Here is a 14,949-nt window from a genome sequence, read left to right as displayed (position 1 = left end):
GTACAATAAGTAGTAATCTCCATTATGTGCATGAGCCCAGTAGTCCTGGATATTCATGAGAAGCAGAAAACTCCACCCACCAGCTGCTGATTGGCAGTTATCTATCCATGCTGTGTATAGGCAGCCAACTGTCAATCAGCAGCTGGAGGGCGGGGGGAAGGGTATGGCAAGAATCCTATTCTCCTGCATATTAGGAGAACAGCTGAACAGAATGATGTAAGTAATACACCGATCTGTTCAGCATTTCCGCCACTAGTTTATGCTGCCCTCATTAAGGTGGATTAAACCTAGTGACAGATTCCCTCTAAGCATATCCTGAAATGGCAAATCTTGTCTCATAACTGGAGGCTAAAGAGGGATCTGATGTGTCAATGTTTAGCAAGAGTGCAAAATGCAGTGAATAGTTACTAAGTATAGTTGTGTGCAAAACTTTTTAGAAAGGGGTAACCCCTTTTAAAAGCTCAGGTTAAAAAAAAAAACAAATGGCACTTTGGCTGGATAGTGCTCACCTAAAGGAATTTCCTGGCTCTATGACATGGGCCAATTATCTGCCCAATCAGGCACATATGCAAAACAAGAGTCCGTGGAGCCTCAGTTACGAGTCTCAAAACACGGGATAGCCAGATATCTCTAGCCTGTTGCCAACGGGGTGCCTCCACGATGGGGAGAGCACCACACCACCCTGATAAATAACCCCTTAAGTCCCACTCGGTTGCGAGTATTGGAACATAGACAGGGAAACAACAGGGTGGCCCCTTTTGTCAATGTCTAACTCAAGGTGCGAGTATTGCGATCATGACAAGGGCTTGCAAAGGCAGGCTTCCACCCACAGACAGCCGTTTCGGGGTTTTTGCCCCTCGTCAGTGTGGGGTAGGATTCTGGCTAGTTGGGGCAATGAAAAATCAACCAACAAAACACAGTAATCACTGAACTCAAGGAGAACAGCGAAAAAAATCCAATGAAGTACTCAATCAAGAGTTTCCACTGATGCCCCCAAAAATTTAAATATGCAAAACAAGAGTCCGTGGAGCCTCAGTTACGAGTCTCAAAACACGGGATAGCCAGATATCTCTAGCCTGTTGCCTTGTCATGATCGCAATACTCGCACCTTGAGTTAGACATTGACAAAAGGGGCCACCCTGTTGTTTCCCTGTCTATGTTCCAATACTCGCAACCGAGTGGGACTTAAGGGGTTATTTATCAGGGTGGTGTGGTGCTCTCCCCATCATGGAGGCACCCCGTTGGCAACAGGCTAGAGATATCTGGCTATCCCGTGTTTTGAGACTCGTAACTGAGGCTCCACGGACTCTTGTTTTGCATATTTAAATTTTTGGGGGCATCAGTGGAGACTCTTGATTGAGTACTTCATTGGATTTTTTTCGCTGTTCTCCTTGAGTTCAGTGATTACTGTGTTTTGTTGGTTGATTTTTCATTGCCCCAACTAGCCAGAATCCTACCCCACACTGACGAGGGGCAAAAACCCCGAAACGGCTGTCTGTGGGTGGAAGCCTGCCTTTGCAAGCCCTTGTCATGATCGCAATACTCGCACCTTGAGTTAGACATTGACAAAAGGGGCCACCCTGTTGTTTCCCTGTCTATGTTCCAATACTCGCAACCGAGTGGGACTTAAGGGGTTATTTATCAGGGTGGTGTGGTGCTCTCCCCATCGTGGAGGCACCCCGTTGGCAACAGGCTAGAGATATCTGGCTATCCCGTGTTTTGAGACTCGTAACTGAGGCTCCACGGACTCTTGTTTTGCATATTTAAATTTTTGGGGGCATCAGTGGAGACTCTTGATTGAGTACTTCATTGGATTTTTTTCGCTGTTCTCCTTGAGTTCAGTGATTACTGTGTTTTGTTGGTCAATCAGGCACATATCCATAGACAAACTCACCTGGTTTTCGGCCACAGAGGTAGAAGGCGAGTCTGTCGGTAAGCTCATACTGACACTCCACCAATCGGTCTGCCAGATCATGGTGACCGGCCTGCCTATAAGACAGCAAACACAGAAGCTAAACCTACAGAACGTCGTCACAATTTACAACAGAAGCAGTAAAAGGATGACAACTACACAATACCGGGTCTATAATAGTTTGATAATTCACTACTGTGTACAGGGTATAACGGGTCGGATACTGTACAAGCAACATATCCAGAATGAAAAAAGAAGTCTTTAAGTCTGTATGTTTATGATGGTATCTACAATATGCAATGTGTGCAGGTAACCTCATACTGTAATAACACTGACATAAGTGACTGGTTGTCAGAGCATTATACTTTTGTGGGCTACTTCATAGGAAGCAGTGTTCTTCCTATGCTAATACAATTTGGGGGAGATCAGTCACTGCAAAGCATCACATACAAAAATCTGCTCTGGCCGCAAAGTAATATAGAAGGGTTAAAAGAGAAGTCTAGCAAAAACACTGAGCCATGTTATCCAGGAAGTGACATCACCATGTTATCCAGGAAGTGACATCACTATGTTATCCAGGAAGTGACATCACCATGTTATCCAGGAAGTGACATCACCATGTTATCCAGGAAGTGACATCACCATGTTATCCAGGAAGTGACATCACCATGTTATCCAGGAAGTGACATCACCATGTTATCCAGGAAGTGAGGCCTTGATGCAGTAGTAAGTGCAGGGGAAAAAGTACTTAATGTGCATTTCCCATAATAAGTGCATATTGGTGATTTGTATAACTTTTGAGGGGCACTACAATACTTTAATAAAAATTTTTGCCGGACTTCTCCTTTATAGGAGAGGTGCAATGAAGCTGAAAAACAAAAGGAAGCCGGGGGTGTGGAAAAATATTGAACAAAGTATACTATCCTGTCCCCGTGCCCTGTATTGTCTCTCTCGGGTCCCACTGACGGCCGCCAGCCACCTGCAGCTCTGCCAGCTGCAACATCACGTAACTGGGTGATCAACTGCCCGTTCAGCCAATCAGTGAGCGGGGTGGGTAACTGCTGCAGTCACTGACGGAATGAGCGGGCAATTGCTCAGATGGAAGAGACGGGTACTTGACATATCAGGATTCCAGCAGAAAATAACATTAAGCGACCGTCAACAGGACTCGGGAGTGGCTCTACGTAGGGATGGGGATGGGTGAGTTCACTTACTTTATTTATTTTCTCACACCCCCTGCCTTTCAGCCATTTTTTAATTTTAAGGGACTTTCTCTTTAACCCTCTGCGTTCTCTCCTTTGACGCTTTACCTGCCATAATCAATAGGCGTTCTCCCATTCATGTCAGGAGCCCCCGGGTCGGCTCCATACACTACTAAAAGCTCAGCTTGAAGGACTTGCCCTGCTTTAGCTGCTACATGTAGAGGGGTGCTGCCCTTCTCCTGCAAAGACAAATAATAGTAGTGATAACTATGAGGAGAAAAAAATATATTATATATATATATATATATATTTAGAGAGAGAGAGAGAGAGAGAGAGGGTGATTCTGCTTTTTGTGACTTAACACAACATGAGAGCCCTGGAGCAGTGTAATACCCAGTCCTCAGTGCTGTCTGTAATATGCAGTTATGTCCTTTGGCTGTCCAGGCATGATGGGAATTGTAGTTTTGCAACAGATGGAGGGCCGAAGGTTCCCCATCCCTGGTTTAAAGGGGCACTGTTGCCCCCTGACCACCTACCGAATTGGCAGCACCACTAGATAGCTATCAATTGGATTATCAATAAAAGCGTTAAAAACATAAGAACATACCTTTGTTGCCTGTGTTTCTCTTTTCAGAACAAAAAAGGCTTTTTTTAAGTCATGAATAGTGTCCAGGAGGCGGGGCTTATCCCCTGGGCCCAAGCAGTGCTATGCCTCACTGGACTATGCCTTACTGGAAACATTAAGCCCCGCCTTCTTGACACTATTCACAACCCAAAAATAAGCATTTATGGAAATAAAAACACAGACACGACAACATGAAATGTTCTAAATGCTCTTATTGATCTCTATACAGCAGTGCCTCCATCTTGGTAGGCGGTCAGGGGGCGACAGTGTTACTAAGTTTCTTTAAGGATTACAGCTGAACTTTGGTGGGTCGCAGAAAGTGGGATCAGCTGATCATTAGGGTATCTTTCTAATCAAAATGGAGTGTCAAAAGCAAACAACCCCTGTACATTATGAGGACATCAGGAAGCTATAGGCAGCCATTTAAAGGGGTATTCCACTCAAACATAACGTTTTATATTTTGCTGCTCATGGTGAGACTAACATTTCCTTCCATACTTATGATCTATTCCGTCTCCTTCCCCCAGTTCTCAGCTGCTGCTTTCTGCTGAAGACACAAAAATCTGTGTGTGAGCTTTTCTCTCTTTCTCCCCCTCCTCCCCCCTCCTTTCCGAGACGGCTGATGAAAACAAGTCCCTGGCACTGGGGTAGATTAACTTTACCATGAGCCCCCCCCCCCCCCCCAACAACACACTGTAACTATGGTGGCACTAGCTTTAGTCTTTTTCCTCCATTAGGCAGCCTGTTAAAGTCCTTCAGTATGTTCTCTAATGTTACTGCATTGTCTCTTGGCTGCAGTTTTGCCCTGATTTTTGCAAAATTGCAGTAAAAAACAGAGATTTTTTTTGCAAATCACGGCAGAACTGTAGCCTGGAGATAATACACCACTGAAAGTATAAGTCTGGGAGCTCAGGGCCCAGGGCTACCGCCCGAAACAGACTTATCATCCGCTACTGCCTGGCAGGCTTTATCTGCAACATTGTAGTTTCTTTGTAATGCTGGGAGGGTTATTCTGAGGTCACGTTGCTAATGAACTAGTTGTGATTATCCCTCTTAGCATTACAAATAAGCTACAAAGTTGCAGATAAAGCCTGCCAGGTTTCAACTGTCTGAGAAGGGAGGGGGAGACAGAGAGAAAAGCTCACACACGGATTTTTTTGTCTTTAGCAGAAAACAGCAGCTCAGAACTGGGGGGAAAGAGACTGAATAAATAACAACAAGTATGGAAGGAATTGTTATTCTCATCATGGGCAGCAACATATCAAAAGTTATGTTAGAGTGGAATATCCCTTTAATAATGATTATGTGGGGCATTGGCACAATGATTGTAATTCTAATAGAAGAAAGTTGTACAGGTGACGGCACAAGTGAATATTTCATATGTAGGTGGGATGAGAACTATCACTGTACAAAGACAAACACATGGAGCCACACAGGAAATAGCAGGAAGATTACACAGTAATGTGATATCAACAGTCGGGAGGGGAGAGATTACCGGGTGGAAGAAATTGGCCTGAGCGCCGAGAGACAGCAGACGTAAGCATGTTTCCAGGTTCCCAGTCCTCACACTGGAGTGAAGTTGCTAGAATCAGCAAAAAAAACACAAGAGATATAATCGGGGGCAGCCCAGCTAGTTGCACAATCCTCTGCTCCGGGGAATCCTCTTCACCTGCCTTACATCATCACTACACTAAACTTGTGACCTGCTCCACTAGAAAAGCAAAGAAGAGGTAAAACATACAATGATAATATCATATGCAAAAAAAAACAGAGCAAGTGCTTCTACAAGGAGAATAAAATCATTACTACTGATACACAGGTAAAGCGGCCAACACATGAGCTTTCATGGTCTGCGGACAAAGAGGAATGGGGACATTGAAATAAAGCTAGCCATACACATTAGGCCAGGGATGGGGAACCTATGGCCCTCCGACTGTTGCAAAACTACAATTCACATCATACATGGACAGCTAAAGGTTCCCCATCCCTGGCCTAATCCGTCATATCCTGCAACGGTCCAAAAGTAGTGAACCAACACTGCAGCAGGAACACACCACTTCAGCATTGAAAAACTTGTGCAACTTAAAGGGGTACTTATCAGCTGCTGTACGTCCTGCAAGAAGTGGTGTATTCTTTCCAGCCTGGAAAGCAGGAGGGGTTTTCTATGGGGATCTGCTACTGCTATGGACAGTTCCATTCACAGACAGAGGTGGCAGCAGAGAGCACTGTGTCAGACTGGAAAGAATACACCACCTCCCCTGCAGGACATGCAGCAGCTGATAAGTACTGGACGACTTGATATTTTTCAATAGAATTAAATTACAAATCTCTGGCACTTTCTGACACCAGTTGATTTGGAAATAAAATTCATTTAACAAACTTGCCTCCTTCTCCGGATATGCTGCTCTTTCCCTCCCATTGTTGACAGCTCATTGTCTAGGTTACCGACCAACAATCTGCTCTAAAAGCAGTGGGCTTGGCTGGAGTTTGGAGGAAAATGGCAGAAAATCCCCAAAGCCACATGTGCAAACCTTGTGGGAATACAGCTAAGAACACTGGAGGCTGGAGTCACTGCCAAAGGGGCTTCTACCAAGGGCTCTATTACATGGAGTGATAGTCTGCAGAATGAGGCCAATTTGTCAGATAATTGCTCCGTGTAATAAAGAGAACGATCATCGGCTGATTGTGTCTTTGGTCCCGGCTAAAAATCATTGGCTGCCGGGTGCGCATCGCTCCAAGTAATAGCTGTGCCTGGCCAACTGTGTAAAAAGATAATAGACTTTATATATACCTGTCCATGTCCATGTCCATACTCCCTGATGTTCTTCCTGTTCTGCCCCCCACTGATCATTCTACAACAGTCTTTGAAGTGACAGGCTGCTCAGCCAATTGCTGGCAGCGGCGCTGTCCTGTCCCGGCCAGTGATTGGCTGAGTGCTGTCCTGTATAAGCCAGTGATTGGCTGAGCGGCCTGTCACTTCAGAGACCGGAGTACAAGCTTCATCGGCGGCTGCAGGGAGAAGCTAGAAGAACACTGGGGAGCGTGGAGAGGTAAGTATAAAGTTTATTATTTTACACTTAAAAGGCAAGGGCTGCACAGACATCACTAACAAATATATATATATATATATATATATCCATTGCTACAGGATTATTGAGCCGTGTAATAGGCTCAGTAAGCACTAATCTAGCAGATCTCACTTATCCGGAATATCGGGACTGTGCAATATGGCTCTAAGCACTGAGTAAAGGGTCTGAATACGGATATCAGTGCAATATTTTATTTTTTCCCTTTTCAAGAAATTTGCTAATATTTCTTTCATTCTCTTTGTCATTATGGAGTACTGAGTGCAGAACGATGGGAAATGAAAATCAGAGAGAATGGGAAATTTAATTGTTTGGGGGTTTTTTTGCATTGGGTCTGAATACATTCTGAAAGCACTGTGTACGCTTTGCAATTGCAGTCCACTGAATCTGGAGGATGCAGTGAACTTCTAGGAGGTCTAATATGTATTCCAAATGTGAATATGAAGGCTGTATTACACAGCCCGTAGTCTTCCTGATACAAGTGACATTTACTGACCCTTACATGGCTCGGTGATCGTGCAGCTAGGGCTGCACAAATGATGGTGGGATCAGTCCTGGGGCCCGTTACCTTGTCTTTCATAGGCCGCACATCTCGTATTACAAAAGACGATTGTGTGGTCACATCAGCCGAACAGGCTGCTTGTCCGTCAGCTGATCGCTGGGTCTATAGCATAGGGCAATTGTTGTATATTAGGGCTTTTACTGTAGATGAGAAAAATAAATGGAAATACCTTGCTAAGGTCTTTGGCGGTGACTCCATCATCATCCCGACAAGGTAACTTGTGCACAAATGCAAGCATCTGATACTTGGCACGAATGAACTCGGACTTTGTTGGACTAGAAGGAGTAAATACAGTAGCATTACTGACTGGTAACGGGAGTGGCAGTCCGAAAAATTCCATAAAACGCAATTTACCCAGTAGCTATAGTTAAATCAGTTTATGTTAAAAATAATGTAGTGCTAGCCTGAGGATTATCAACTACTGTGGTGGAAAAAACTTTCTTCTTCACCCCAATGATGTATTCCAAAAGGTGACAGGTCATTCGACAGGCTAAAACCAAAAATGTCTTCCTCTATAAGTGACCCATAGGAGTCAGGCAGCAATCTCCCTCCATACAAAGAAATTTCATAGGTGTTCATCCAAATGGAACAGGTATTCCGTCCAGGGAGCTGTGGGAGACTGTGACCATACAGCTGCCCATATACTAGTCATAATTGGTCTCCTATGTAACCCGGGAGGAAGTAGCTCATGATGATAAGGAGACAACAGAGGGTGTAGATATAGTCTGCAGGCGCCCAATAGGGCTAGTTTATCATTTATCATGATTGACTTTACAAAAATACAAAAAGTGACCAATCTACCTTCCCAATGAAAGTTCTACCACCACCCTATGTGTAATACTCACTGAAGCTTGTCTTGAGGGTTGGCTTTGCGTCGGCCGCTTTGGACCTGCGCAGGGTCTAACAGAGAATGTTCCCAAATGGAATTTGCTCCATTGCTGGCCAACGTGTGCACCATCTAGTGGAAAACAAACAAACCCAAAATAAGACACAAAGAATAAACTTGAAGGCTTAACGGGTCAGATTGATAAGAATTATTGCAAGTGCAGTTTTATCTATTTTTACATAATACTGCAACACATATTCTGTACTCTTGCAATAATTTCATTTTTTTTTATTGTGATAAAAGTTAACAGTTGGGAGGCAAAGAACACAATACCAACATAGCCGTCTTGTATATAAAGCAGTGCACAGTTATCTCTAAGGCTCTCTCTGAATTTTAAGGAACAAAACATACAAACAATCTTAAACCTTGCACAGTCAGCAAATAAAGCAAATAACAATAAAGAATGGGGGATGACAAGACAATGGACATAGGACATACAGGGGGAAAGGATAGGACAAAGGGTCATAGGCCGTTAGGGCTGCCTGGCCCGCGGAACCCTAGTGTGAGCAGATTCTTTTTCCACCCAATATACGTCCCATAGATTGCAGACCTTTTTAAGGTAGTCTAGTCTATTGTTGATCATAGCAGTCAACTGTTCCATATTCCTAACATCCAGAATACGTGCAAATAGGTCATCCCTAGTGGGTACTACTGTTCTCCTCCAGAATCGGGCTACCAAACATCTGGCTGCCGTAAGAATATGGAGCAGTAATTTCATAGTTTTGCGACCAAATTTTACAGAAGGCACATTAAATAAAAAGACAGGGTCCAGGGGGGTTTCTAAATTGCTAAGTTCCCTGATCAGGTCCCGTACCATTTCCCGGTAAAGGACTATCAAAGGGCATGTCCAATATATATGTTGGAGAGTGCTCACTCCCCCCCACACCTCCAGCACACCTTAGGTAGTGTTGGATTCATGGCGTGTAGGAATTCAGGCGTGTGGTACCAAAAGAACATCAGTTTGTATTGGTTCTCTTTATAGGTCGTACATATAGATGTCTTAGGGTCCGTTTGCACACACAGATTATCTGACATATCTTACAGATTTTTGCAGCCAAAGCCAGGAATGGACTATAAACTGGGAACAGGTCATAAAGGAAAGACTGAGGTTTCTCTTTTTTTTTAAATCCATTTCTGGTTTTGGCTGCAAAAATCTGGCAGATACCTGTCAGATAATCTGTGTGTGTAAACGGACCTTTAGCTGCCCTCTCCCAAATCACCAGCCAGACATCGCCTCTACGGACAAAATAGCCAAAAAGTGACATGCTCACTAGTGTACGGCCACCTACTGCACATGACGACATCCGGTCTGTTAATCAACATTTTTTTTTTTTTTTTTTACAGGGGCTGGTTGGCGCCAGCTCAGGTATCCCGGTGGCACAATCCTTTTTTGTAAAACACCACCCAGTTTCTGCATGGTGCCATTCTTTTGCCGTGCATTGTCCCAGCTGTATGCATTGGGTGCTGGACCGCCTTTACCCCCCAGTGTGACAATGTCACCTCCCCTCTGTGATGCAGCTCCATTAGAATGAATGGAGCTGTGTCACAGAGAGGAGGGGATATGGTCACATTGGGGGCAGCGGGCCTGCTCCCAGTGCATACAGCAAACTTTACTAAACGTGGGAACTGGGCGGAGTTTAAAAAAACCGACCTTGCCACCGGGATCCCCAAGCTGGTGCCGATCGGCTGGTGTTAAAAACAAAACAAAAAAAAAATATGTACCTTATGGTACTTCCGCTTTAAAGAGACTCCACTTAATCACTAGTAGGTTGGGCTAATAAAGTGGATGGGTGTGCAGTGGTATATATCCGAATAACTTTTTTAGAGGTATCCCCCATGTGTATCAACAACGGTGCAACAAAACATGAGGTGAATTGGCAAGGGATACATGAAAAAATAATGCGAGGAAAAAAATGGAGGCAAGACGGCCTGAAAAACTGATTGCCCAGAAGTTTTGTTGTATAATAACCAACCGATCCATCTGACTAATTCTAGACTTAAATTGCAGACAGCCCTTTAATACAAAACTACTGATAATTTTTCTGACTTCTCATTTCAGGTAAGAGAGGACATACTGTATAGAATACTGTCTATGGCTTTGGTTGTTAATAACTCCGCACCATAGATCTACTACCCTGGAAGGGCAGGAAACATCAGGCGCTCTCTATTTTATATATGTTCACTAAAAGGCTCCGAGCATCTGCTCATGTTTTCTGTCCGCCTGACACGTTCAGTACGCAGCGCCCGCCCTGACATACGGATACATTAAGTTTTCCTTGGATGTATACAGAAATACTCCACACCCATGAATGTATGTGTCCCAGAAGAGAGGCCAAGCGGACATCTGGTGATCAGCCTCCCCCGCTCAGCTGGACCCTGTTACCGCTTTGTATTTTGAGAACTAAAAAAAAAAAAATTAATACTCTATACTAAATATCTAGATATAGAAGATTTACAGGGTGTGATGTGGCAGCAATTTCTAATACAAGATCATTAATAATATGGTAAAGACTCCTGATTTTTTTTTTTTATTCTATCTACTATACAGATGAATTGGGGTAGGGGTGGACATTTTACCTAAGCTTCTACTAACAATATTCAACCATATTATATACAGCAGTAACTTGGACGTTGAAACCTGTAGCCTGGAAAGGACTCTATGACTTCTATGGGAGAGGTTTTTAGGCATGCTCTGAACACTGTGCAGAGGCTGTTATATAGGAAATGTGGGGAGCTGTGACCATTATATACTGTGAATGGCTTGATCATGGTTCATCTATAAATTAGTGTTACTTTTCATTCCTGTCTTGTATGTGAAGGTAAGGAGAATGCTAAACATAGAAGACTGCAGAAAAAACATCAGTCTGTCCATCTAGTCCACCCTTTTAGTATTTCCTTTCTTATTATCTTAGGATAGCTATATGTATATACCAGGCAGGTTAACATTCAGTTACTGTACATTAACCAACCACATCTGCTGGAAGTTTGTTCCAGGCATCTACTACTCCTTTAGTAAAGTAATATTTTCTCACGTTGCTTCTGATCCTCAACAACCTCAGAGCGTGTCCCTGTTGTTCTTAGGACCTTAGGTGCAACTCTGACCATTGATAGGGAACATGTTTTCCATGAAAATATATTTTTTCTCGTAAATCAATTATAGTTTGATCTTAATTATATGTTTTAGGGTAGGTACAGGCCCCCTGTCCTGGACTTGGGGATGTCCATACCAGGGGGCTCCATCTACTGGTTAGGTCGGGCGCAATAGAAGACTGCACTCCACCTGAACTCACACGTCTGGCCCAGTATATGCCTGTATATATTTGTAAATAATGATATTTGCCTAATAAAAATTGCACCTATAGAGTTTTGTCACACTGTGTTTTTGTCACAGTTTTTTGCTTTATCTTAGCCAGTCTTTGGACTCATCTGTATCAATACATTTTAGTAGGTGAGGTCTCCAGAACTAGACAGAGTATTCCAGATGTGGTCTCACTAGTGCTCTATACAGCGGGATCACAATCTCCCTCTTCCTACTGGTTATCCCTCTAGCTATACCGCCCAACATACTATTATATATACAGCCCAGCATACCATTATTTATTATATATATATATATATATATATATATATATATATATATATATATATACACACACACACACAATCCACACAGCGGAGTCAGTGGTATCCCCACACCGATGCACAGCCCTCTCCAGGTCGGCTTCCACCCGGCAATTAAACGTCCAAAATAGTATAGATCGAGGACAGCATCGATTTCAGTGTAGAAAAATCTTACTTTATTTGTGCCAAATGCATAAAAAAGACGACGTTTTGGCTCTATAACAACCTGAATCTCAGGTTGTTATAGAGCTGACACTTTGTCTTTTCTCATGCATTTTGCACCAAATGATAATTGCCCCCTAATGAGTACACTAGACCCAGGGGTACAGATTTACTAAAGAAGCTCAGAAGATTGTGAACCTTTCCACAGCTTGTGTATCAGGAGAATGGGACTAGAACAGAATTCCCACCGTCTGGGTGACAGAACGGAAGCCACTCAGATGGGACTGTGAGCCAGTGGACAGAATGAGTAATGCTTCGAGATACAAGAGGAAACTGTGTATTGTCTGTGAAATGGTCAGAACGCGCTCTTCACACTGTATGTGACCACTAACAAAGGAAAGCACTAATAGAAAAGCAGCCAAGAGGCCCTATGGTCACTGTGGAGGAGATAGAGAGAACCACACAAGCTCTTCACAGGGGAAGACAGACTCCCATTTGAGTTACTGTTAATGATAACATAGATGAAATGCATTTGATGACCGTTTAGCCTCCCTGACTGTATACTTATTAGCAGTTTATCAACTTATTTAGAGATATATAGAGATATTGATAGATGTTGTCCTACCGCATGGCAGATATAACAGCTTTAGCCCATGTAATAGCAGATTTTGTAGTTTGAAATCTTAAGGTTAAGACAGTGGCTGATCAGAGTACACATGACACCGATACAGCAATGAAATGTATGGATGCAGCAGAGCTGGGATAAAACAGATTACACTGCAGGAATAGTGATTGTAAGTATGCACTGTGTGGGCTTCTTTACTGTTTATTTTCCCTTTAGTAACATTATCTATGATTTATAAGCTGACCTGTAAGAGTGAGGATGGCCACGCGCTGTGTCGGAGGTGCTTGACAATTGAAATGTGTCTTCCAAGGCTACGGTGCACGCTACAGCATTCATCACAGATCAACACTCCTCGGTTTATGGAGGCCCAGCCAGGATCTGTAAAGAAAGGAAAAGCACGCTTAACTAAAACAATCAATCTATAGAATTGTGTTGGAAATTGTATGCAGCACCAAGGGAAAGATCCTTGAGTAATAAATTTTACTAAATTCTTGAAACTATAAAGTTCTATTCACTGGCAAAAAAATAAACACATTTACAACATATCTTTAAAGGGGTAGTCCACCCAAAAAATTTTTCTTTCAAATCAACTGGTGCCATAAAGTGCCAGAGATTTGTAATTCACTTCTATTAAAAAATCTTAAGTCTTCCAATACTTATTAGCTGCTGTATGTCCAGCAGGAAGTGGTGTTTTCTTTCCTGTCTGACCCAGTGCTCTCTGTTGCCTCCTCTGTCCATGTCAGGAACTGTCCAAAGCAGGAGCAAATCCCCATAGAAAACCCCTCCTGCTCTCCAGACTGGAAATAATACAACTTCCTGTTGGGCATATAGCAGCTGATAAGTACTGGAAGGCTTGAGATTTTTTAATAGAAGTAAATTACAAATCTCTGTCACTTCATGGCAGCAGTTGATTTTAAAGAAATTTTTTTTGGGTGGACTACCCCTTTAAGAAGTGACGGTGAGGGCCGGTTTACTGGAACTCACATCACAAGATGTCAGTCAGCTGTTCTGATTATTTACCATAATGGAAAGTAGCCACTTATGCATAACCCCCTCTACAATGCAAATAGGGGACACTGAACGCAACACGCAGCCCGGTTACACACCTGGCACCTGTAATATGGTAGGGTGAACAGCCCTGTTGTACAAAAATTATTATTACTACTACTACAGTGTAGAAGAAAACCACTACATGAGAATGTCAACCTAAGACAAGAAAAATTCAGAGGAAAAAAATTCACAGAAAAATCTACAACAATCAAACAATTTCAGATTTAGACACTGCTGCTATCTATGTTAAAGGGAACCAGTCACTGGGAACGCTGGACAGAGGCCGCCTGACCCCCGGTGCAGCCCCCGGATACTTACCCTTTCCGACAAGTCCTGTTTCTGGAGCCGGTCCCTGGACGAAGATATCAGCGCCCGAAGAAGTGCGCACGCTGCAGAGAGGAGTCCGATGCCCATAGAGAATGAGTGGAGCCGTCATTCTCTATGGGCATCGGACTCATCACAGCGGCGCGTACAACTTCGGGCACAGGTATCTTCGTCCCTGGTGACAGGTTCCCTTTAATATATTGTCGATTTATCGACACACAAAACGACTGTGGAAAGTGTGTAAGTCACGTGTGAATATACCCTGAACGGTAGCGCTATAGTATGAGTCACTGTGCTATTTCTGGAGATGTATGAGAAAGAAGTTACTAAAGACAATAACCTTAGAAATGCAATTAAAGAATTCTTAAAGGGGACGTCTAGGATTATAACCAAGAGACTGAGAGAAAAGCTCACAGACTGATTTTTTTTGTCTTCAGCAGAAAGCAGCAGCTCAGAACTGGGGGGAGGAGACTGTATAGATAATGGGCAGTAATGCTAGAGTGGAATACCCCCTTTATTAATTATTAAAATTTTTGTATTTTTTAATGTAAACATTCCCTGAAGAACAATATACAAAAATGAGAATAGACATAGGGGGAGATTTATCAAACTGCTGTAAAGTGAAACTGGCTCAGATGCCCCTAGCAACCAATCAGATTCCACCTTTCATTGCTCACAGATGTTTTGGAAAATGAAAGGTGGAATCTGATTGGTAACCTATTGCTCAGATATATGCCGAAGGTCAATCCAAAGTGCCTGAAGGCAAGAGAGAATTGACAGGAAACGAAAAGTCATGGTAATTTCCTTGTGGAAATGTCACTTCATCCTCGAAATATGCCACCAAGGTCTAAGCTAGGACAACCCCCAGTACACGCCGTAGAAATGTTGGATATT

General features: G+C 43.2%; 1 protein-coding gene across 3 annotated transcripts in view; it reads right to left on the bottom strand.

Moving 5' to 3' along the window:
- The window catches only part of GIT1 (GIT ArfGAP 1), a 98,435-nt gene that overhangs the window by 43,014 nt on the left and 40,472 nt on the right, over positions 1-14,949 (bottom strand). For all 3 annotated transcript variants that reach the window (XM_069945865.1, XM_069945867.1, XM_069945866.1), the window contains exons 2-7: positions 12,926-13,059; positions 8,233-8,345; positions 7,557-7,662; positions 5,235-5,321; positions 3,223-3,353; positions 1,895-1,989 (exon numbers count right to left, since the gene is read on the bottom strand). In XM_069945865.1, the coding sequence (XP_069801966.1) occupies positions 1,895-1,989; positions 3,223-3,353; positions 5,235-5,321; positions 7,557-7,662; positions 8,233-8,345; positions 12,926-13,059 (666 nt within the window). The remainder of the gene's footprint in view (positions 1-1,894; positions 1,990-3,222; positions 3,354-5,234; positions 5,322-7,556; positions 7,663-8,232; positions 8,346-12,925; positions 13,060-14,949) is intronic.

Source organism: Dendropsophus ebraccatus, chromosome 11 (assembly GCF_027789765.1).
Source record: "Dendropsophus ebraccatus isolate aDenEbr1 chromosome 11, aDenEbr1.pat, whole genome shotgun sequence".
Taxonomy (NCBI): domain Eukaryota; kingdom Metazoa; phylum Chordata; class Amphibia; order Anura; family Hylidae; genus Dendropsophus; species Dendropsophus ebraccatus.
The sequence above is the reverse complement of the archived record's forward strand: the minus strand, read 5'-3'. Positions and strand labels throughout refer to the sequence as shown.